The sequence below is a fragment of the Oenanthe melanoleuca genome, chromosome 17 (genome assembly GCF_029582105.1).
Source record: "Oenanthe melanoleuca isolate GR-GAL-2019-014 chromosome 17, OMel1.0, whole genome shotgun sequence".
NCBI lineage: Eukaryota > Metazoa > Chordata > Aves > Passeriformes > Muscicapidae > Oenanthe > Oenanthe melanoleuca.
This window is the reverse complement of record NC_079350.1, coordinates 3,909,264-3,932,158: the sequence shown is the minus strand read 5'-3', so window position 1 is coordinate 3,932,158 and position 22,895 is coordinate 3,909,264. Positions and strand designations below refer to the sequence as shown.

Below are 22,895 nucleotides of genomic sequence, written 5' to 3'. Positions count from 1 at the left end.
TTGATCTTACAAAACATTTTGGCCACTTTCTGTTTCTCACAGAGCTCCCTGCAAGTGGAACACAGAGCCACAGCCACAGCACATCACCCACAGGGACAATCAATTCATAGTTCACCAGGCACCTCCTGCAAAAAAACAAACCCTCCCTTGCTCAGAGGTTGCCCCATGATCCCCCCACCCCACATCCTCCCCATCCATCCCTGCACAGGGAATCTCTCAGCACTGCCTGGCTGCTCCTGCCTCTGAATTATTTAATGGGAAGAGCCAGGTAGGCTGCAATTCTAACAGCAATAAACAGGGAGGTTTCTTTATTTATTTATGAGCATATTTCAGCCTTGTCCTAGCAGCTGAGGGCAGCTCTTCACCTCTGCAGAGAGCAGAGGGTCAGGCATGAGGCAGCTTCAGGCTGATCCTTTTCTGCAGTGGCACAGAGCAAGGAGGACCCAGCATGGTTTATTTACCAATTTTTCCAGTCTCCACTCTGATTTCTTGGGGTCAAACACCAGCCCTGGGAGCAGAGAGTGGGAAATGTCCCACTCAGGACACTCCATCCCAAGGAGCTGCTCCCACTCCAGCTGCTCTCAGTGGAGATGGTTTCTCAGGCAGATCTGCCAGGAAGTTTTCCTGCCTTGTGCAAACACCCTCAGGAGTCTAAAGGAGGTGATTTATCCCTTTCTGCTGGGATTCCACCCTCCCAGCACCAGCAGGACAATCTCCCCCTGTTTTCCTAAGTCCAGGGATAACACTTGAGTGTTTTAAAAAGCAGGTGGAGTGTGTGACACCAGGGAACCTGAGCTGCTCCATCTGCTGCCCCTTCTGTGAGGGATTTCTCCAGCAATGGGAAGGAGCAGAGCCTCAAGCTGGGGCAAAGGAGCTTCTGCTGGGATGGATGGGGCTGTGCTGAATCCCCCTGGCACAAAAACATTCCTGCACATCATTTTGGTATCTCCAACCTTCCCCTTTTCTTTTTTCCTCCCTTTTTCCTCCAGGAGGGTGAGTCCTTTGGGATCACCCCATTCCTGACTGTCAGCCATCAGCTCTGGAACCCTGAGCCCACCACCCTGAGCACCCCTGGAGCTGCCCAAAGAAAATCACCAACATTTCCAAAACTTTTACACACCACTGGAAATGCTTCCCTCACTGGCTTTGTGGAATGAGGCAGATTAAAGCAGCATTAATTTATCAAGCTGTGAGCTGACCAGGGACCAGCAAAAAGGGGACCTGGAGCTGCTTTTCCAGCCCTGCCCTCGACCCAGGCAGCACCTCCAAAATTTGATTTCCACCTGTGAAACAGCAGCAGCACCAGGCAATGATCTTGGTTTATCTGTGAGATAAACCCACACTATTAATGCCCCCAAAATCCATTTATATGAAGCAGAATAGAATCAATTCTCCTTGTGCAGAACAAGACACATCAGAGCATAGCAAAAGCTGCTGAATTTAATTAGAATCACACTTTTCTGTTGCATTACTCATCTCTGGAAAGAAGCACCTCATGAGGCGCCAAATTTCAGACACCTCCTCTGAAAAATTACAGTTTGCTCTTATTTGTGGTCTGGAACTTGCAGAAATTCTCACAAGATTAATTCTGGTGGCAATTCAGCAGGGAGAGAGCGAGTTACATCAGCAGCAGCACAAAGATGATGATGATGATGATGATGATTTTGCAGAAGAGCACTCAGTGCACTGTCAGCACCCAAGGGTCTGCAGGCCCTGCTTTATCCTCAGCTCCAACCTGAACTGAGCATTTCTGGAGAGGAGAAGACAAGGAAATAACAGCTTGTACAATTTCATGTTTCAGTGCATTGTTGGGTTTTTAGAAACCCCTCGTGTAGCAGCTCGAGCAGGAGGGATGATTTTCCCCTCCCTTCAGCTCCACATTGATGAGAACAGATGGATAAAATCAAAAGGGGAATCCAGAAATGTCTTTCTTGAAAAGAAAGGGGAAAAAACCCTGTGTGGCAACAGCACAGCCAAGCACTAGGGAATGACTGCCCCAGCAAAGAGGGGATGTGTCCCATCCAACACCCAGGTTGGGAAACACCTGCTGAGGACACAAATCCTGAAATGCCCAGTTCTAACTGCAAAGCAGCACGAGGAGATCTTTCAGCACTCAGAGTGTTTCTGCTGCCATCCTATGAAACACGTGCCAGTACAAATGAATAATCACCAAAATGGATCTTTCTGTGCTGCTGTCTCAGGGAGAGCATCACCAGCACATCCCAGCCAAGAGGGGCCCAACTGTGCAGCATAAACCAGCTGCAAACAGCACATTGGGCCAAAAAGAATCCCTCCCTCAGTGGGTGCAGAGAGACTGGGCTGTCCCAGAGCATCCAGCACAGCCCATGGCACTGCCCATCCCCAGATCCCCTGTTTTGGACCAGCTGAGCCTGGAGCTCTTCTCCATCCTTGGAGCATCCTTGTGGCAAGAGCTGCATTTTGGGAAGGCAAGCAGAGGTGCTGGAAAGGTCCCACAGGAGGAGCCTGAGGGGAGCACCAGGTGGGCAAAGCTGATGGACAGGTGAGCCCAAAGCCCCCCTGAGCCCAGCCCAGCAGAGCCCAGCCCAGCAGAGCCCAGCCCAGCAGAGCCCAGCCCAGCTGGGGAGGGGGACAGGGAACTGCCTGTGCTTGGTGAGCAGATGCTCACAGGGTGACCTCAGCATCCCCCCAGCCTGCAGAGCAGCCTGCAGCAAAACACGTCAGGGATATTTTTCAGGATGCAAACTTGCCAACATAAATGTGTTAAGAACGTTTTTGCTGGCTTTTTTTTTTTTTTTTTTTTTTTAAGTGGGAAAAGAGATGCTTTTCAGCTTATCAACAAATGAGGAGTTTTATGGTGACTCCTGAAGGTTTGGTGGTGTCACAAGAAACAATCTCCACCCAACCTCCTGCTTGCTGAGCTCCTCTGAGTTTGTGCTGGTGGCCCAGGCTGGTCCCAGCTCCAGGAGAGCTCAGCACAGCAGCTGTACCTATTTCCAGACACAGATCCTCCCACTGCCTTCTCCATCCATTTTATAGCAACACTTGAAGTGTGTACAAGGAAAACACAACGGCAGTAAAGGAATAATGGGCAGAGTGCAATTGCAGAGAGCCCTTGGCAGGGAATAAAACAGTGCTTGTAAAACCAGCCTTCAGGAGAAGAGCTGCCCTAACAACCTCCCCACCAGAAGACACCCGAGGATTTAATTGTTAGCACCTTTAATTGCTTGCTATTTTCACACCCAGATCTGCCTCCCATCCCCAGGGGTGGGGGGAGCAGAGACAAACCTGATCTGCAGGAAGCTTCCAGCACTGGAGAATCCTTGTAAAGGCCATAAAAGATCTTCCCCCATCTCCCTTCTGTCCTTCAGGAACACCCTGGTCAGCTCCAGCTTGTGCCACCACATCTTCTGCAAGAAGTGGGGTTTGCTGGTGGGGTCAAAGCTCTTTTTACAGGGTCACCACAGTGGGGCTCAGTCACATGGGGAAATTAATTAAAGTCGTGAAACCTGCACAAAACTCCAAGGTTAACTCCAAACTGGAGGTGAACCACTGAGGAGTTTCCTGGTCAGCCAGTGGCACTGGAGTTTTGCAGGGCAGGGGCTGCAGCTCCAGCTCCCTGAGCCCCCTGCCCCTATCCTGGGGGCAGCTCCTGCCAGGAATGCTGCTCTGCCTCCCCTTCCATCCTCCTCCCTCTCCCCACACACATCCTGACATTCCTGGCACGCTGCTGAGTACAGGAGCTGCAGGGCTGGCAGTGCTGCAATCCTCACTGTGAGCCCTTCCAAGCTTTACCTGGGCACAGGGAGCAGGGGTGAGCCCTGAGGGATCTGCCCTGCACCCATCCCTGCAGGCAGGATGCTGCCACTCACCTGCCTGAGCTGGGCTAATCCCAGTATTGAGCTTTTCTCCCATCCCTGTCTGCACTGTGGAGATGGGAAAAAAAAAAAAAAATCACACAATCCTGGAATGGTTTGGAAGGGACCATCAGGATCATTTAATTCCGATTTTTTTAATCCAGCTTCCACTAAACCAGGGTGCTCAGAGCCCCAGCCAGGGTTGGAGCATCCACAGCTTCTCTGGGGAACCTGTTCCAAATTAACACAATGGCTTTTCCACAGGGTGTGGGCAGCCCTCAGCCACTCCCACTGGTCACTTTTCCTTCCAACTGACCCAAAGGGCTCCTGCCTTGGCCCCAAAAGGGGCAAAACTCATCCCTGTGCCCCTCCCTCCATGGCCCAGGCACAGCATCACCAGGATTCACCCTCCTGCCCATCTGCAAACGTTTGTAACTCTCCTTCATTAACTGTGGTGCCTTCTGAGCAGAGGTTCAGTTCACACAGGAAGGATTTACTCAGATTTAGGGCCTCCATAAAGGCCTCTGAACATGCAAACCCCCTTCTCAGCTGTGCACACATTAAAAATGCATGCAGGCAGCACGAGCCAATATTCCTGAACCTCCTGCTCTGCTTGCAGAACTCTGCTTCCAGGAAAAACACAGATCTCAGGGAGATGAATAAACACATGCCCCCTCCTCTGCTCAGAGCTCACTTTCAGCCCCCAGAGCACAAGGTGGGTGATGGAGCCCAGCAGGGAAAAGTCATGGCTGTGGCAGGAAAATCTTCAGGGAAAACAGAAAAAAAAACCCCTTTAATAAAATAATTATAATCCTGGTTTATTGGGACCTGCAACAAGAAGCCTTGCTGTCCTCCAGAGAGCTGAGTTTGCTCATGAAAACTTGGAATGAAAACTGGGAAAGGGAATGAAAATTCTTGCTCCAGAGCACAGGAGAAGCTTTGCAGGACATTCCTGAGCAAAGACCACGCTGCTGCAGATCCCCCAGGCTGTGCCAGCCTGGGAATGGGGTAATGGAATCAGGGCTGCAGTGGAAAATCCTGCCTGGGTAATAAAGGCTCGTTGTTCAGGGATGGAGCACACTGGAACTTCTCCCTGGAAGTGCTGAGAGCCCTCCAAAGAGATGGAGGGAAGGATGAGAACCAGGAACAACTCAACAAAACTCTCCTGAGCAATGAGGATCTGCTCCTTGTCCCTGTGTGGAACCCTTTGGGATCAAAATCCCAGCAAAAAGCTCCCATCCCATCAGCACAGAGCCCGATTCCTGCAGGATTTGTGGAACAGCCCTGGGATGGGGACAGGCAGAGGATGGTCACAGCAGGGCTGTAGCTACAGCTGCTGCACATTAGGCACATTGCAAATGAAACACTGCATTCAGGATGGAGTTTTTGCCCTGTTTTTGCTGCTTGTTTCTTGGAAGAAACACTCTGTCATCTCCACAGAGCTCTCCTGATAGCTATCTGCACTCTGGGAAACAGGGCTCCTCTGCCAAGCCTCCTGTAGCCAGAAATTATTAAGACAGAAAGACTGATTTTATTTTTTTTTTTCCTCACTGAACAGCACACAAGATTGATTTTTATTCTTCTCCACGCCATGAAACTTATTTAAGGACAAGTAACAGGCTTTGGGATTTATTTCACTCTTAATTTGCGTGGTCCTGATCCTCAGACCCTAAAACAGGGATTGGAGCAGAGCCACATTCATGCTGTGGGGCTGAAGACCAAACAATCCACCCAGCATCTGAATTTCCCTGTGTTTACCATGGTTTTAAGCACTGTGCCTAAGCCAACAAGATTTTTCCCACTTCCAATGGAAGCATCTTCACTGGGAGAGGGAAGAGGATGGATCCCAACGAGCTGAGGGGCAGGGGTGGCTGATGTGAGCAGTCCCAGAGCTGCTGCTGGCTCCCACAAGATCAGATTAGTTCAGTTTAATTCGCTTGAGATTAGTTTCTGTCGTTGAGGGGTTTGTGATGGTGCAGCAAGAAATCACCTAATTTAAAGGAAAGAAGATGCAGCCATGGACAAAACCTCTGTGGCTGCAGGGGACAGCAAGGTGGGAGGGAACACTCCCAGGGGGAAATTTCCCTGGAATTATAGAATTCATTTCTAGTCTGTTCTATTTTCCAGCTGAAGCAGTGACAGCATTTTCTGTGCCTGAAGAGCTGGAGGAGAAACAGGGTTAAAACACAGGAAAACAGGGTTAGAAGCAAAGGCTCACTAAGCTCTCTGCTATTCTTGTGTAATTATGGTGCCAAAGGCTTCCAAGATAAAGGATTTTAGTGGGAACTGTAAATGCCAGCTGTAAAATGAATGAGAAAAAGCCACATACCCACAAGAATAGCAAAGCTCCCTTGTCTCTGGATCCCAGCTCAACAGGGGCTCAGCCAAACCTTCCCAGGGGATGCAGCTCCTTCATCCTCTGAGCTGGACCCAGGACCTCCCTCCCTGCTTTGGGAAGGGCTTTGCCAGAGCTGACCCCTGCAACCTGCCCAGTGATGCCCCAAAATTTAAACCCAGCCCTTGCTGAGGCACTGCAGTGAATCCCCCACTGCTCTCCCAACTCCTTGGAGGTTCTTTTCCTTTGAAACAGAAATCACTGCAGGCTCCTGCTATCAGTCCTTAACTTCCAGCACATCTCCCCTCCTCAATTCTTCGCCCCCTGCATCCCCCCAGCCCTGCTGGATCTGTGGGGTCTGTGTTTAACAGATGGGAAGGCTCCAAGCTGCTTTTACACGTGGAAAGCTCTTCCCCTCCAGCAATCTCAGGGCAGACAAGGCAGGGAAAATATGTCCCAGCAGTGGGAATTGTGGCAGGGGGTGCTGGGGTGGGTGGCAGGGCTGGGAGAGGGGCAGGGACCCCACCCAGCCTGAATCCCTTCATCCTGGCTCGGGATGCACCACAGATCCCCACCCAAAACAGCAGCAGGACACGTGCTGTGGAGAAAATCAAATGTATTCTGTAGCTCATGGGTGAAAACACACACACACTCCCCCAAAAAAAGCCCAAGGAAAGGTAATTTAGGCTGCAAACTCATCCCTGTTATAGCCATGGTCCTAATGAGATGTTCCCAGATTAATAATACAAATGCACTCTAACAAGGAAAGCAATTGCAAAGCAATTTTGCAGGGAGCTGAACAAAGAGCAGGATAACAGCTCTGCTTAATAGGAGCTGTCTGCTGCTTTTAATTCCTTCTGCACTGCTCCCTCAGCAGGCAGCACACCCTGGCTGCCAGGGCACCCCTGCACCCCACCAAGGACGTGGATTTGACAAAGCCAGGGGGCAATTATTGAATTTATTGGAGCTGTTAAGGGCAGAAAGGTCCCTGGGCTCTGCTGCACAGGGACAGTGGGGACAGTGGGGGTGATGCCACAGCTCCTGGGCACTGCTGGCTCTCCTGGGATCCCTTTTGAAGCTGAGCAAAACCTCCAGCTAGAGACACCAAAACTCACCCTGCAGGAGCAGTGCACACAATTCCTCCTATTTTCACTTATTTCACCTAAAACTACTCCCAAGCAGCTCTAAGGATCCTACCTACATCCCAGAGGCACCCTTGGTGTGTTTAACTCCATTATGTGCAGCTTCTAAAGAGTCTGATGTGATTAAATGCAAGAAATATGGAAAAGGAGAGAGAGAGAGAGATGTTATTCCAAAGCATCACATTGAAAGGATCTTACCTAATTCCTTTGGTTTGAGCAATACTGTGGAAGGAGAGCCTGGATACTGCAGAGATCACCTGGAAATGAGAGAAAAAGATGCTGCTGTGCTTACTGAGGACACAGGAAGGTTTGGTGGGAGCCCAAGGACCCCTTGGTGCTTGGAGCTAAAGCCCCACTGGAACGGATGTGCCCCAGTCCCCCCTTGGTGTCACAGTGTCACCACCAGGGCTGGCAGGGCAAACCCTGCTTGAGGTTCCACCACTGAGCACTAAAGACATTTAAAAACATTATTGAACAGCTTCATCCAAGGAACCTCCATCCCCACACTCCTTCAATGAGCCCAGACCTGCCCTGACAGGTTTTATGCAACACTAAGAAGCATTGAGAAAACCCTCTCACTTTGTGTTTCATTACAAAAGGATCACAGCTCCTTTCCTGCCTCTCCTCACACAAAATGATCTTATTGAGGCAAACTTGCCAAGGCTGAGCAGCTCCTTGCAATTCAATAGAGATGCATCATCAGTTTGTCAGAGGTGAGTGCAGACCATCGCCCTTTTCTGGCAGAAAACAGCCAGGAATGAGTCAACACCAAACTATTCTCATCAGCACTGCAATCAGAAGCAATAAAACCACCAGGATTTCCAGAAAAACTCCCATTTTTGATGGAAGTTTTAATTGCCATGGGGAATTTTCAGTGATGAGGAACAAAGAATGGGTTTGAGTTCCTTGTAGATTTAAACTGTGTTTTACTCTTGTTCACATTCACCATTTCAGAGCTGGAGTGATAAAGACAAATCTTGTTTTTTTGGACTGGTTTCCATTCTGCTGGGATGGGACATGGATAAAGGGCAACTTGAGTGGGCTCCAGGTGTACAAACCCAACCCTGGGGGCTGCTGCTGCTGCCCTGAATCCAACCCAGCCACAGGGACCCCTCAGGTCCCTTTATTTAGGAATTTTACTTTGGGATGCTCCCCTGAGCCACCTCCACACCACCCACCCAGGGACCACATCCCTGGATTTTCTGCTGGGATGAACTCAGAGCCTCTCTGCCTCCCACATTTTTATCCCAGGACATCCCAGCAAGCAAAGAACTGCCACAGTTTGGTGTTTAGTGGGTGATTTCCACATGGAAAACAGGGAACAGAGCATCCCTGAAAGGCTCCAGGGCTCATCAGGGCTCAAAACACCACGAGTGTGGTGGAACATCAATCCCAGACAGAGCAGAGAGACTGGAGACTCCACTGGCACCCCCAGCCCTGCTCCAGGGGGCTTAAAATAGTGCCAGGGAAGTCCTAGACTGACTGAATGAGTCTCTTCTGTGCTCTATTTTTAGCCTTCTGAAGTAAAAAATCCAGTTTATGAATCAGACAGTTCCACCGCGGGGTTTGACTTCCAGGGACGTTTAAGAGAAAAGCTCCCTGTTCTCCTCACCAACAAATTTCCCTTTGTTCTCTGCTGAACAGCCCCAAGCTCTGCACATCCTGGCACATCAAAAGCTGGGCACTGCTTCCAGGGAGAGCCAGCACAGCCCAGATCAGCAAAGATCCCAAATCCACACTCAGGTAAAAAAGTGAGGAACCAGCACAGCCCAGATCAGCAAAGATCCCAAATCCACACTCAGGGGAGAAAGTGAGGAACCAGCACAACCCAGATCAGCAAAGATCCCAAATCCACACTCAGGTAAAAAAGTGAGGAACCAGCACAGCCCAGATCAGCAAAGATCCCAAATCCAGGTAGAAAGGTGAGGATTTAGTACAGCCCAGTGAGGATCCCAAATCCACACTCAGGTAAAAAAAGTGAGGATTTAGCACAGCCCAGATCAGCAAAGAACCCAAATCCACATTCAGGGGAGAAAGTGAGGAACCAGCACAACCCAGATCAGCAAAGATCCCAAATCCACACTCAGGTAGAAAAGTGAGGATCCCAAATCCACACTCAGATAAAAAATTGATGATCCAGCACAGCCCAGATCAGCAAAGATCCCAAATCCACACTCAGGTAAAAAAAGTGAGGATTTAGCACTGTCCAGTGAGGATCCCAAATCCACACTCAGGTAATAAAGAGAGGAGCCCGAACAGCCCAAATCAGCAAAGATCCCAAATCCACACCCAGGGGAGAAAGTGAGGATTTAGCACTGTTCAGTGGGGATTCCAAATCCACACTCAGGTAACAAAGTGAGGATTTAGCACAGCCCAGTGAGGATCCCAAATCCACACTCAGGTGGGAAAGTGAGGAGCCAGAACAGCCCAAATCAGCAAAGATCCCAAATCCATGCTCAGGGGATAAAGTGAGGATCCAGCACAGCCCAGCAAAGATCCAAAATCCACACCCAGGTAAAAAAATTGATGATCCAGCACAGCCCAGATCAGCAAAGAATGAAATCCACACTCAGGTGACAAAGAGAGGAGCCAGACCAACCCAAGCAGAATCCCAAATCCACACTCAGGTAAAAAAATTGATGATCCAGCCCAGCCCAGGTCAGCAAAGATCCCAAATCCAAACTCAGGAAACAAAGTGAGGAGCCAGCCCAGCCCAAGGAGAATCCCAAATCCACACTCAGGTGATAAAGCCAAGCCACCCAGTGTGAGGGATCAGGCACAAAAAATCCCTTTAAAGCATCTCCAGAGGGCTGAACAGTGACTGCCCCAATATCTGGGAATATTTTCCCAAACAACAACTCCTGCTAAGAGCAAGACAAAACAAGTGCAAGGCCAGCTCCTCACAGGCCCCAGCCAGGGAATGCTCAAGCATGCATTTAAGGAGAAGTAATCCTCTCAATTTCAACATGATTAAACAACATTCTTAAGGGTAAGTCAGCCCTTAAGTGTTTGCTAAACTGTGTCTCATCTTCCCCTGTAAAGCTGCTTCTTCTTTGCAGGTCTGACTTGTGGCTCTGTGTGTGCCCAGGATCTGTTCCACCTCCAGGGTCCTTGATCCCAGCTGAGGCTTTTCCTGCTTCTGGAATATCAGCACAGACCAAAAAAACAAAACCAGATATTCCAACCTGCCCCTGAACACTTCAGGGATGGGGCAGCCACAGCTTCTCTGGGCACCCTGTGCCAGGGTCTCCCCACCCTCCCAGACAAAAATTCCTTCCCAAAATCCACCTAACCCAAATCTCTGTCAGTTTAAAGCCATTTCTCCTTGTCCAGCCACTCCATCCCTTACCAAAAGTCACCCTCTAAGTCATCAGAAAATGTTGTTTGGAAAACTCTTCTCTTATCTATGCATTTTTCTTCCAGGAGATGTAGGGCTGTGGGTTTTACCAACGGGGGCTTATGCAGATTATTGCTATTATTATTACTTCTTCACCCATTTCTCAGTGCAATTTCTTCCCTGGAAACTGCATTCAGCACACAAAATTACCATAAAAGCTATATATAACATCCCACTGACAATAAGATGGCAGGAATATAAATAGGAATATAAAGATACCAAACGCAGGTGATGCACAGACACTTTCCTTGAAAAGGGTTTGTGGGGAAATTTCTGGTGGTTCTGCCATGACAAGTGAGGGATGCCCTTCACATTCCTGAAATTCCAGTGTGTGAATACAATAATTCTTGTATTTATGGGCATGAGTTAAATCCACCCACCCAGCTGATCATTTACTGGCCAGAGAGATCATTACTGCAAAACAAAGAAGGCCCTGCATAGGATTTGAGGTTTAAAAAGGCACTTCATGGGAAAAAGGAATAAAATAAAATAAAATAAAATAAAATAAAATAAAATAAAATAAAATAAAATAAAATAAAATAAAATAAAATAAAATAAAATAAAATAAAATAAAATAAAATAAAATAAAATAAAATAAAATAAAATAAAATAAAATAAAATAATCAAGGCTCAAAGTGGGTTCCTCACACTCACTGGTCACTTTGGAAAAAAAACCAAAGTGAATAAAGAAATGGGATTTTTGAAAAGAATAAGCCACATCACTTCAATAAAAAATTCACCACTTTTCTTCCTTGCTTCCAACACTTTCTTTTAGGAATTATGGATTTTTTAAAATAAACCAAAGCCTGATAGAAAATAAATTATTGTGTTCTCTGCTCTTCTACTTCCTACAGCATTGTTTATGGCTGATGGTATCTGTGAGCATCTAGAAAACTCTAAAATAAACTTTTATTTATTTGAAAAAACAAACTGACCCAGCTGGGCTGGAGAACTCTTTGCACAGGAGGAACTTTCCAGCTCTGGGCACTGCAGGAGTGACCCTGGGGGTGGGAATGAGCTGAGGGCTCACAGCCAGCACTGAGCATTTCAGAATAAACAGATTTGCTTCTCAGCAAATCAGGAGCTCTGCCCAGCACTGATAACTCTGGCAGAGACCTCTCTGTGCCACCTCTGCCCAGGGAGAGGGAGTTTCACAGCCTGGAATTACAGGGAGGCATTTTCTGCTTTGTCCCTAAACTTATAAAGGACAAAACAAATCCTCAGGCCAAGCATCCCCAGCCTCAGGCAGAAACTTGACCCAAAATCAGAGACCAACTGATGGTATCTCTGAGCAACCAGGAAAAAAAAACCAAAAAAAAAAATAAAAAAAAACCTCTCAAATAAACTCAGGTTTGAAAAAACAAACCAGCTGGGCTGGGGAGCACTGGGAGGAAGGCAGAGATCCATTTCTGAGCATCCCACAATCAAACACTGATGGGAGCAGTCCAGGGCAGGAATGCTGGAGGAGAAGCGATGCCCAGAGCAAGCAGGATTTGATCCAGCTGCCTCCTGCCTGTCCTGGCACTGCTCAGCTCCTGTGTGCTCTGCTCCTGCACCCCTGGGCACTTCCCAGCCCCTCCAGGCACTGCACCCCCCTGGGCTGGGCACACAAAGTCTCAGCAGCAGCTCCCAGGCTCCCATCTCTCTGTTTGCAAATCCCTGGAAAAGCAGAAGAGCCCAGAGTGGGAGGGGAGCACAAACCCCACCCTGCCTGCTCTGGGTCACTCACTGTGCTCTTGCCTGGGCCATAAACCTGCAAGGACCCCATGCCAGCCCTTTCCCTGGACACAGAGCAGCCAGGACTGCTGCTGCTGCTTCAGCATCCCAGGAATTCACTGAGGAATTCCTTAAACCACCATCTCTGGTACAGCTGAGAGGAGCCCTGTTGGGCAGGAGGAAACCAGCCATGGTGAGATGTTTTCCTGGGATCCAACCAGGTGGGTTTTCCTCCACCCATCCTCTCAAGCTGCACCACATCCCCCAGCTGCCTGCTGGGGCTGAGGCTGTTCAACAATAACTGCTTTGGACAACTGGTTTGAGCCTTTCCAGCTCCTGCCTGGATGATTTCCTTCCCCTTCCAGGGATGCCAAGGTTCTCCTCCCATTCCCAGCCACTCCAGGCGTGGTGTTTGCTGCATCCAGCTTCTGCAGAGCTGCAGATTTGGGCTGATACACATTTGATAAGGATTTCAAATCAAAGTTTTCCTGTGATGGTGTGTCCAGCCTCTGTCCCTGTGTTTCACTGCAAGGCCCATGCAAGTCTGGGCATGGTGAAACCTCTTCCCTCCTCCAACAAATCCCAGGAATCCTTCACTTGCATTTGCTTTATTGCTGGTCCCAGAGCTCTGGCAGCCCCACAGGGTGGTGAAGCCCATTTGCTGTAAAGTCCTGATTGAAGCCACACTGTGTGTTTGAATGGGTTTTTTAAAACAATGTTATTAAATGTCACTATTTTACATTAAACTCATTGTTTGGTCACTTTACGTGCTGGGGACACAAATATTAAATCACTGGGCAAAGCCATTGCTGATTTCCAGTGGGAACAGGACTCTTGTAGGATATAACATGTTTATTTTGGGCTCTTTGGGGCTGGCATCATGTCTGAAATCATGAAGCCTTTCAAGAGTGAGCAGTCACTGCAAAACCCACACTGCTCCCTTAGAAGGAGGACACAAGAACAATTCAGGTGGATTTATGGCTGCTGCTAGAACACCTCTGCACTCTGTCACACCACCATAAGTCACCCAGATGCACACACCTCATCTCCCTTATTTAAGACACCAATTTGTCTTTCCCCATCACAGAATAGCTGAGGGAGGAAGGGAGGAACACTGTCACACATTTTTGGGGTCCCTAAACCCTGATGTGTGTCACAGCAGCACCCCTGGCCAGGGGCAGGGCAGGGCAGGGCAGGGCAGGTCCCTCACTCCCCCAGGACACAGAGAAGATCCAAAAGCAAGGAAAGAAGAGGCAAAGCAGCCCAGCTCCCTGTGCCTCCCCCAGCTCCCAAACACAGGAATTAACACCCTGGAACTCCAGTGCCTGCTCCATGCTGCCCAGTTCCTCTAATACAGCAGCAATAAAGAGTTCTTCTGCTCCTTAATGGGCTCTCTCCTCTGCTGAGCACTGCCTCTCTGAGTATTTTATTATCTCTATGTGATAGCAGCAGGAGCTGCCTTTGATGGGACTTTAAAAGCCTCAGGGGGGGAAACCCAAGCAGTGTCTCAACACCACGAGCTGGGAAAGAGCCTGCAGCTGTGCAGGGCACACAGATTGATCTGATGGCCCTGGAACCAGCCCTTGGGGGCAGCTCACAGCACCCATGGGTGCTGGAAGGGCTCAGGGCGCTGGGTGAGTGTTGAACCGTGAATTCAGGTTCCTGCAGGTGACAGGGACACGCCACGAGTCTGGAACAAGCTCAGCAGGCTGGCACAGGCACCCTGAGCTCAGGGGATGTGCAGAAACCAAGGCAAGGGCACGGCCTGGAAAAGACTCTGGGTGCCATAAAACCACAATTGTCCTGTAAACTGGGAATTCTCATGGGCTGTGCCTGCTGTGAGCCACCACCTGCTCCCCCTGTGCCCAGGACAGGCATCTCCTGCTCTGGGGCAAGGACAAGCCCACCCCACAGGAGGTTTTGGGGAGATGCTGCCTCTGCAGACATCTCTGCCAGAGAGGAGAATCAAACAGGAGAGACAGGGAAATTGCATCTTTGTGCACCCAGCATGGGACTGAGCAAGGGAGAGCTGGTGCCTGGGTGGCACCATCAGGAGGTGACAAGAGGGTCCCCAGGATCTGCTCCTGAACAGGAAAAAAACCCCAAGAACTCAGCTAAAGGTGCAGGGGTGAGTGGCCATGTCCTCCTCCTCCCTTCCCACATCTCCACTCCCCCTGGCTCAGCTTGGCCCCATCAATTTGCCCAGAACTTGCCAATGGCAGAAAGGCAAGAAAGGAAGGAAAATCAAAAGCTTTGCTGTCCAAAACCCGTTTCTGGGACAAGCTTTGGCAGCACCTCTGAAGGCTGATTTGGGAATGAGTCACTGGGCTGTGCCACCAAGCTGGGGTTTAAGGTGACCCCAGCCCATCTCACATTTCTGCATGACAGAACAGCATTAATTCAATATTAAACAAAACTAATTCAATATTAAACGAAACTAATTCAATATTAAACAAAACTACTGGGGGCAGCAACACATGGAACTGAAAGCAGGGGTCAGAGGGGTGTGGGATTTATCCTCCATGAAAGAAAGGAGAAAGCAGCTTGGTCTTGTCAGAGATTCCTACAGGACAGAGCCCAGGAGATCCAGCCCAGACTGACTCCAACAGAGGAATTCTCCAGGTTTGTGAAGGTGGAGGAGAAGGGTGCAATCTTCAGCACATGTTGATCTTGAGGGCTTGAATTTTTTTGCACATTCCCTGTGACTCCCAAGGCCTTTTGGAGAGCTGTCCTTGTATTTCTGTCCCTCTGGAAATACCTCCCTGTGTCACTGCAAGGTGCCACCACTGCCCAGGAGTGCTGTGCCACCTCCCCAGCTCTGCCCAGCACGCTGATCCCTCACTTTTCACACAATCCAGAGCACCCCAGCACAGGCTGGGATTTGCTGACCTGTGAAGCACAAATCAGATGAATTTTGCCTTTGCTCAGAGCAATAATGAAATGTATTTGGGCAGAGGGAGCCAGCAGGGAGAAGCTAATAAGAGCTTCACTTTTATTGCAGCTGGGATTTCAGCACCCTCCCAGAGGATTCCCAGAGACAAGGAGGATTCCCAGAAAGGCCTGAGCACTGCAAGGCTGGGCTGAGGGCTGGCTGCTTCCCTCCAGATTAAAGATATTGCAAAATTGCCTCTTAAATAAAAGAAAAACAAAGAAAGTAACTGGAGAGGGCTTTGTGATGGGCACAAAAGGAGTGTGTCCTTTGGGAAAGGAGGGTAATGAGGCAGGGGAACTGGGCTTCTTCCTGCAAATTAAAGGGGGAAAACCACAAATAAAGTGGCTCCAGCAGGAGCTTGGCTCAGGTGAGCACAATGCCAGCCCCATCAGCAGCAGAACTTCTCACTCCTCACCCAAACCTTGCCCCTCTGCCCCTAATTAGCTGTTTGCTAATGAAGCTGGCAGGGTGCAGCAGCAGGGGAGGGTCTGGGGGGTGGGAAGGTGTGGAGCTGGTGGGTGCTGAACCTGCTGAAAGCCACCAAGCTGTGCTGGGCACCTGGCCTGGAAAGAGGGGCAGGAAGGGAGGGGAAAAGGGAAAAAAAAAAATTCCCTAAAAGCACTAATTAGCTGCAAATAGTCTGTCTGCAAAGCCACCTGGTGTGTGGAACACCAGCAGGACGACTGCAGCTGCTCAGAGCAGAATTCTTTGTGCCTCTGTGCTGCCAGTGCTCCAAATCCATGGTGCCCTGGATGGATCTCTGCAGGTTTGGAGAGCCCAGGAAAGGCTCAGAGCTCACCCTGTGCTAAGCAGGGTGGGTGTGATTATCATGGATTTCCATGGATGTAACCACCAGCAGTATTCAGTACAACTCCTGACCCCACAGCACTGATGTAAAAGGATGGGAAGGCCACACAACCCCAAAAATGGCTCCAATATTTGTCTTAAGCCATAGGCAACACCAGGACAGGCTAAGCTTTGTCCAGAAATCCTGCTGCTCCTGAATTCAGACCGATTTAATTAAGTTTACTCCCCAAATGTGGGTCAGCTGCTCCACAGCCTCATCCCCTGCTCGTGCTGAAGGGCTCCAGCTCCTTCTCTGACCCCAGCCCACAACTCAGGGTGCCCAAAGTCAGCACTTACGCAAAATCCTCATCTTGTGACTCAAAAAGAGCCACCCCAAAAACTTTTACAAGCAAAAGCCTCTGTTCCTCAGGGATTATCTGCACCCTAATAAAAATCTGCTCAGGCAGAGCATGGAAAAGGAGCAGCTCCCATTAATCCCTGGTGGGAGAAGGTGAGACAGGGAGTGGCTGTGCTCACAGCTGTCACCTGGGCTGCCCTGGAATTCTGGCACAGGACACCCAGAAAAGCTGGAATTGTTGAAGGAGCCTTGGGGCAGCCTGGGCTAGTGGAAGGTGTCCCTGCTGATGGGACAAGATGGGTTTTAATGCCCCTCCCAAACCATTCTGTGCTTTTATCACTCCATGACCAGGCTCTAAATTAAACAGCTCCCAGCCCTTCCATCAGCTCCACCCTGAGCTATTCCAAGTGAATTCCAGCCAAGGGCTCCTTGCACAAGGAGAGGCTCTCCTGAAAAACACCCCCTCCTCCCCCAGTATTGACTGGATTTGTGGAAACAGATGGAAAAAGCAGCTAGTCAGATGTAAAACATGGATATCCAAACCTGCTTCCAAGAAAATGGCTTCAATCTGTATTAAAAGTTTAATCCCTTTCGATCAAGGCCTGGGATGTAAGCAGAAAATATCCCAGATTTTCACATACCTGTGGGTTCCCATTTCCCTCTGGCTCCAAAAGGGAGCTGGGAGGTCACAGAAATACATATGGAGCACCAAAAAAAAAAAAAAAAAAAAGAAAAAGAGGTTTGGGAACATTTTGCATGTGCAGGAGAAAATGGAAGCATCCATATGAAACCAATCCACTTGCACAAAGAGTAATTTGCCTATTGGGGAGAGAGAGAGAGAGAGAGAGCTTAAAATTCTCCTTGCTTGATTTCCTTCATTATTCCAGGTGCTGAAGGGGGAAAAAAAAAAAAAAAAAAAAAAAAAAAGTGTATAAAAACATCACAAAGGAAAATGTTTAAAAGCTTTTTTTTTTTTTTTTCCTTTTTCTTTTTTTTTGCATTTTGCACAGTCCCCAGTTGTTGGCAGGGTCTCTCCAGAGAAATAGGAAGCTTTTCCATTGATTCCTCAGGCTCTGAGCCCTGGGTTCAGCTCTACCTGCAAAGCATCAGCTCTGCCCCAGGGAGCCTCAGGGAAGCCAAGTCCCTCCTAAAACCCTCCTGCAGCAGCAGCTTAACCATCACAAGCTCTTTGAGACCAGCTGTGTTTTACAAATCAGGAGAAAAACTCCTTTAAGCTCAAAGAGATTCCTGTAATTCCAAGGTACACAAAAGAGGCAGGAAGCAAACAGGAGTTTTTCAAGTGCACTGTAAAATGCAGCTTTTAGAATTTGCCTGGGATTTGCTGCTTTGATTTGCTCAGAACCTGGAGCTGCTGTGTTTGCAGGGATGGGAGACCTCTGGCCCTGAAGTTTCTTTCCCTGCAGCTACAGGAATCTGGGCTTGGAGCAGGAATCCCACCTGGATGAAACATCTTCACTTCCACAGCTTAAAAAAATTAAAAAAAAAAAAAAAAAAAAAAAAAAGTGGGGTTGTTGTTGTTGTTGTTATTTTTTTATTGTTGGGGTTTTTTGTTTTTTTTTTTTTTTAAGCAGGGAAAAAAGGCCCAGATGAGAAGGAAGGTGCTAAAGAGCTCGATGTGCCCATGAGCTCTGGGAACACAAAACCAGGACAGGGCTGAGCTCTCCTCTGCCTGCACCCCCTTCCCAAGCAGCTGAAAACAGAGTGACACTGAGCAGAAACACTCAGGGAGAAGAACAGTAGGAGGAGAAGCACAGCAAAGTTCATTTCCTCAGCCCTAATCCTCTCCCAGACTCCAGGAGGAGAAGCACCTGGTAAACCCCTGGGGTTTATTATCATTATTATCAAAGCTCCCCCAAAGCCAGCCAGGTGTGAGCTGCCTCCTTGCCCCAGGTCAGCACTGACTGTCAAATATCCATTCTTCAGGCACTGGGGGCACTTGGACACACGAGCAAAGCCCATCACAGCACCAGGGCTGCTCCAGGACCCCCAAAACTGCTTTTCAAACTGAGATTAGCTCCAGCTTCACCCTGCACTGTCTGCAAGGACAAGGTCCTGGTTTCATGACTTAAAACCTTTGATAAGATCACCTAGAGCATCCTACATCCTTCAGGTGTGGGGCACAAGGAAGCAAATTTCTCCTTTCTAAACCCAGGAAACTTTAATTCAAATTATGAATTAAGCTCTCAGCCCTTCCTCCCGAGCTGGAAGAGGCTCCCAGATCCCACAAAGCCACGTTCAGGCAGGGAATCAATCAGGGAATCACTTCCCCATCTCCTGCACACTCTGTGAATGTCTGCAAGCATCCAGCAGGTCTGACATGAACTGCAGCCCTCCAATATTGCCAATTTAGCTGCTGTTATTGTCCTAGAGTTCCTCTAAGGAAGGAGGGGGCGATGCAGGCTGCCACTCATGGAGACAGGCAGGATATTCCCACTGCTCCCTCCTCCTGTCCAGAGATTCCACAGAGAAACAAATGTCCAATTTGCCCAGGTTATTGAGAGCCAGCACAGGAATTCACTGCTCTTGACACAGAAAATAAAAAAAACAAACATCCAAAGGTGTAGAATGCTCTGGTTGAACCTTTAAGGAGAAATTCCTCATATATTTTCCACCAGATTGTTTCTATCCACTCATCTTGCCTGCCTTGAGCACCTAAACCAGAGGGATGTGCCAGGATTGTGCTGTTCCTCCCATCAGTGTCACCCACTTGGGCACCTCAGTCACTCCCTGTCAGCCTCAAAAGTGTCACCTCTGGGTTTCCTGGAAAACAACTGTGTTAAATTCCCAGTTCCTAGAATTTAGCAGGAGCTAAACCAGGATGTTCAGAAGACTGAGGGTAGGAAGGAGCAGCTCAGAGCAGAGAGGAGAAATTCCCAGCTCCTGACCCAAGGTCAGATCACCTTTTTCTGTGAGTTTATATTATTTTTTTGGGGAAAAAATATAAATATTAAAATCCTTATTCTGTAAGAAGAGCCACAATCAGTGTTGAATATCAGAGCTCCTGATTTGTGTGTTTTCTTCTTCCCCACTGCACAATTCCTGCCCAGCTTTCCAAGAACTGCTTCAAAAGGAAGAGAACCTGGGAAAGCACAGCTCCACCACCAGCTTTTCTCTTTGCAATTATTCCATGTCTGACACAAGTGAAGCCTCTCAAGGCTGAGAGGCAGCAGCAGAGCCAAGACATCCCTGTGCAGCAGGGATGCTGCTCCTCCTCTTCCCTCCCTGAAGGAGATAAAGGATTGGGTTTTATTGTATTACAGATTCTGCTTTGCTGGTGAAATACCTTCCAGAAATTAAAAAAAAAAGAGTTTTCCATCAATCACATCCCAAGACACTCTCTTCCTCTCTGATTCAGCTCTCAAAATAGCAAGCCCTGAATTTCCCAAATCCACGATTAACTGGAAGCATCAAGAGGTTTCCAGACAAAACTCTGCTGTCTGGAGCAGTCTCCTGCCCCTGGGCAGGTAAATTCCTGCTCTGGGTTTTCCAAAGAGAATGGCACATGGGACAGAGACCTCTGACAGTGCCACATTTATTCCATTCATTAATCCAGTGACATCAATTAAAGCATTTCCACCTGCAGGAAGGCAGACAGAGCAGCAACCCACAAAACATTTCCAGAGATGCTCAGAAACCACCTCCCTTCCTCTCATCCTGTAGCAGAGGATAAATATACCCACAGAGTGCTTTGATTTGACTGAGGATGTTAAATTTAGTCACTGCTCTGCCTCTGCAGACAGCACATTTACTGCTCTGGGGGTGGCTCCCAGCACACTGCAAAGGGCCCAGAAAAGAAAAATCATCCAGAATATTGGCTCCCCTCAAAGCTCACAAATGACAGGGTGGAAGGGGAAGCTGGATGGATTTCTGCTGCACAGAGGGTGAGACAAGATGATCTAAGGGTCCCTTCAGGCCTAACAAATCCATACAGCTAAAAAAAAAAAAAATAAATCATAGATTAGATCTTGTCTGTCTCCAAGAAAAAAAAAAAAAAAAAGAAGGAGTCAGGCATGATGTTTTCAGTCAGTGGTTTAAGGGATGTAAATAGCTTTGTCAAGGATGCTCAGGCAGATTCCCCAGCTGGATGCTGCAGTGTGAGCTCTGCTCACATGGATCTCAGGATGGGTGAGAGCAGCAGGAAAAGCAAAGTGGCAGCTGGGGAGGGGAGGGAACAGCACAGGGCTGTTTGCATCCCAGGGGAACTGGCACATCCCTGCACCCCCCAGCTCGCTGTGCAGCCTCACTGCAGCTCCCAAAGTGTCACCAGCTGTTTATCAGCTGCTAAAAACGCTTTAAAAATTAATAGGAACAGATTGAGCAAGTGTGGAACACGCAGCCAGCACAGGCTTTGAGGGATTTCCACACGCCACGCTCAAGTGGAGAGGGCTGGGAAGAGCCAGCCTTGGTACAGGAGAGAAAAGGCCAAAAATACAAAAAATACAAAAAATACAAAAAATACACTCCACACAGAGGGAGGGAAATGTGGCTTGAAGCAGCATGTGCTCCTTCTCCCAGCCCTTTAATCTGAATTTAGAGGCAAAGAGCAGCTGGGCTGTGCACTGTGGTCAGCCTGGGGTTGTAGGAGGAGGGGAAAAATGGGATTTATCCATGGACATGGATACATGGACGGCCCCCTGATGGTTCCAAGGGCCCAGGTTTGAACACACACTGCTGATAAAGGTCATCAAGATGGATGAGAGTCCTTGACACTGCCCTGTGCAGGAGGGAATGAGGGTCCCAGCAGCCACAGAGGGGAAAACAGTCAAAAAAGGAACAGGAATTGCTGGTGCCAGCAGGGCAGAGTTATCAATAAATGTCAACACCCAAAACTGCATCCCAAATGCAAATGTGAGGGTGGGATCAGAGAAATAACTGCTGTCAGCTCAGGTTTGAGCAGGGCAGCCCCAAGGGTCAGGGAAAACTCCTCCCTGGAGCTCCTGTCCAGAACAAAGAGGTTTTGTAATCCAGCAGGTAAAACTGGTTTAATGGAGCTCCTGGAAATGCCTGACAAGTATTTACCTGTGGGAAGGGAAAAGGAAAATGGGATTTGTTGGTAGCCGGCTCTCTTGGCATTTTCACACTGCTAGAAGAGAACGTTAAAATCTTACTGAGTTCATGACCAGCACAGGGCATTTTACAAAGCACAAAATCCCAAAAAATCCCAGGTCAGGGTGAGCCCTTGCTCAGGTGCCTCATGAAAATCCACACTGCAGATAACCACGTGTTTAATGTCAGCAATGTCAGGAATTCCCAGAGGAAAAGCTCAGCCTGGTGTAAAATTCAAAAGTGAGGAGTGGGACAGAGGAAAGAGAAAGGGCTTTGTGTTCTGATCAATACTGAGGAGCACTTTGGTTTTGTCCACTGAAAAATGGCAATGATTGTTTCCTGTATGTCCACAAACAAACAACATATTTTCCAATTTTGGATTTTAAAAAAAAAGCCAAACAAAAAAATCCCTGAAAATTGAGTTTTAATGTCTTCCCCCCCCCCATCTGCTGTTTTTTGTTCAAAACATTTTTATTTTTTTTTATGCCATATTTTGGCCAGATGTGCTTGGACTGCAGAAAAGAGCATTTGATAGCATTACCAAGAGATAACCAGCTCAGCCCAAGCCTTGCAAAAAAGAAAAACCTTTTATTTCACACCAGGCCCTCAGCTCCTCATCAGCCCAACCCGTCCATGGGGATGGATCTGAAAGGTTTGAATAATTCCCCATCAAAATCAACTCTCTGCTCGGATGAGACTTCCACCAAAGCATCAAGACAGGCTGTGAAAGAGGGGAAATATATTCTTGTCAAAATGACATCCCCCTGAGGAGCACAGTCCCCACCAAAGCACTCCCTGTGTTTCAGATCCTGCACTGCAATAATCATGTTTGACTTATTTAACAATTTAACGTCCACACGCTCGCCTTTACAGCTGGAGAAATAAAAACCACGTGCTTGAGGGGCTAAAGGGGAGGGGAAAAAAGAAGAAAGAGATGGTTTGATGATGGATTTTTATGAGGAAATTATATCAGCCTTCAGCTGAGCAAACTCCCTCCCCCCTCCTTGCTGGATGGAAATGGGATTTGGAGGGTGGGGCTGGAGTTGGGGAATTGGAGAACACCCAAAAGCAAAGCACCTAACTGGGTACAAACACACCAAAGCTGCTCCAGCTGGGAATTCTGTGCTCCCACCAGCCACAACCCCCAGGAAATCCCCCCAGGTGTGATGAGTGCTGAGCTGTGAAGTGAACAGGGATCTGGGCTCTCCTTGGGGTGCTCACAGGCACCCTGAGAGTCACACCAGAGCCAAGTTTCCTCTCCCAGCAGCTGCATCCTGGGGGATGAAAAAAGCCCTTCTGAAATGGCCAGTCAGCACAGCAGCAGTG

General features: G+C 48.5%; 1 protein-coding gene across 2 annotated transcripts in view; it reads right to left on the bottom strand.

Annotated features, from left to right (window-relative positions):
• The window catches only part of VAV2 (vav guanine nucleotide exchange factor 2), a 117,056-nt gene that overhangs the window by 34,959 nt on the left and 59,202 nt on the right, over nt 1–22,895 (bottom strand). For both annotated transcript variants that reach the window (XM_056505496.1, XM_056505495.1), the window contains exon 3: nt 7,512–7,570. In XM_056505496.1, the coding sequence (XP_056361471.1) occupies nt 7,512–7,570 (59 nt within the window). The remainder of the gene's footprint in view (nt 1–7,511; nt 7,571–22,895) is intronic.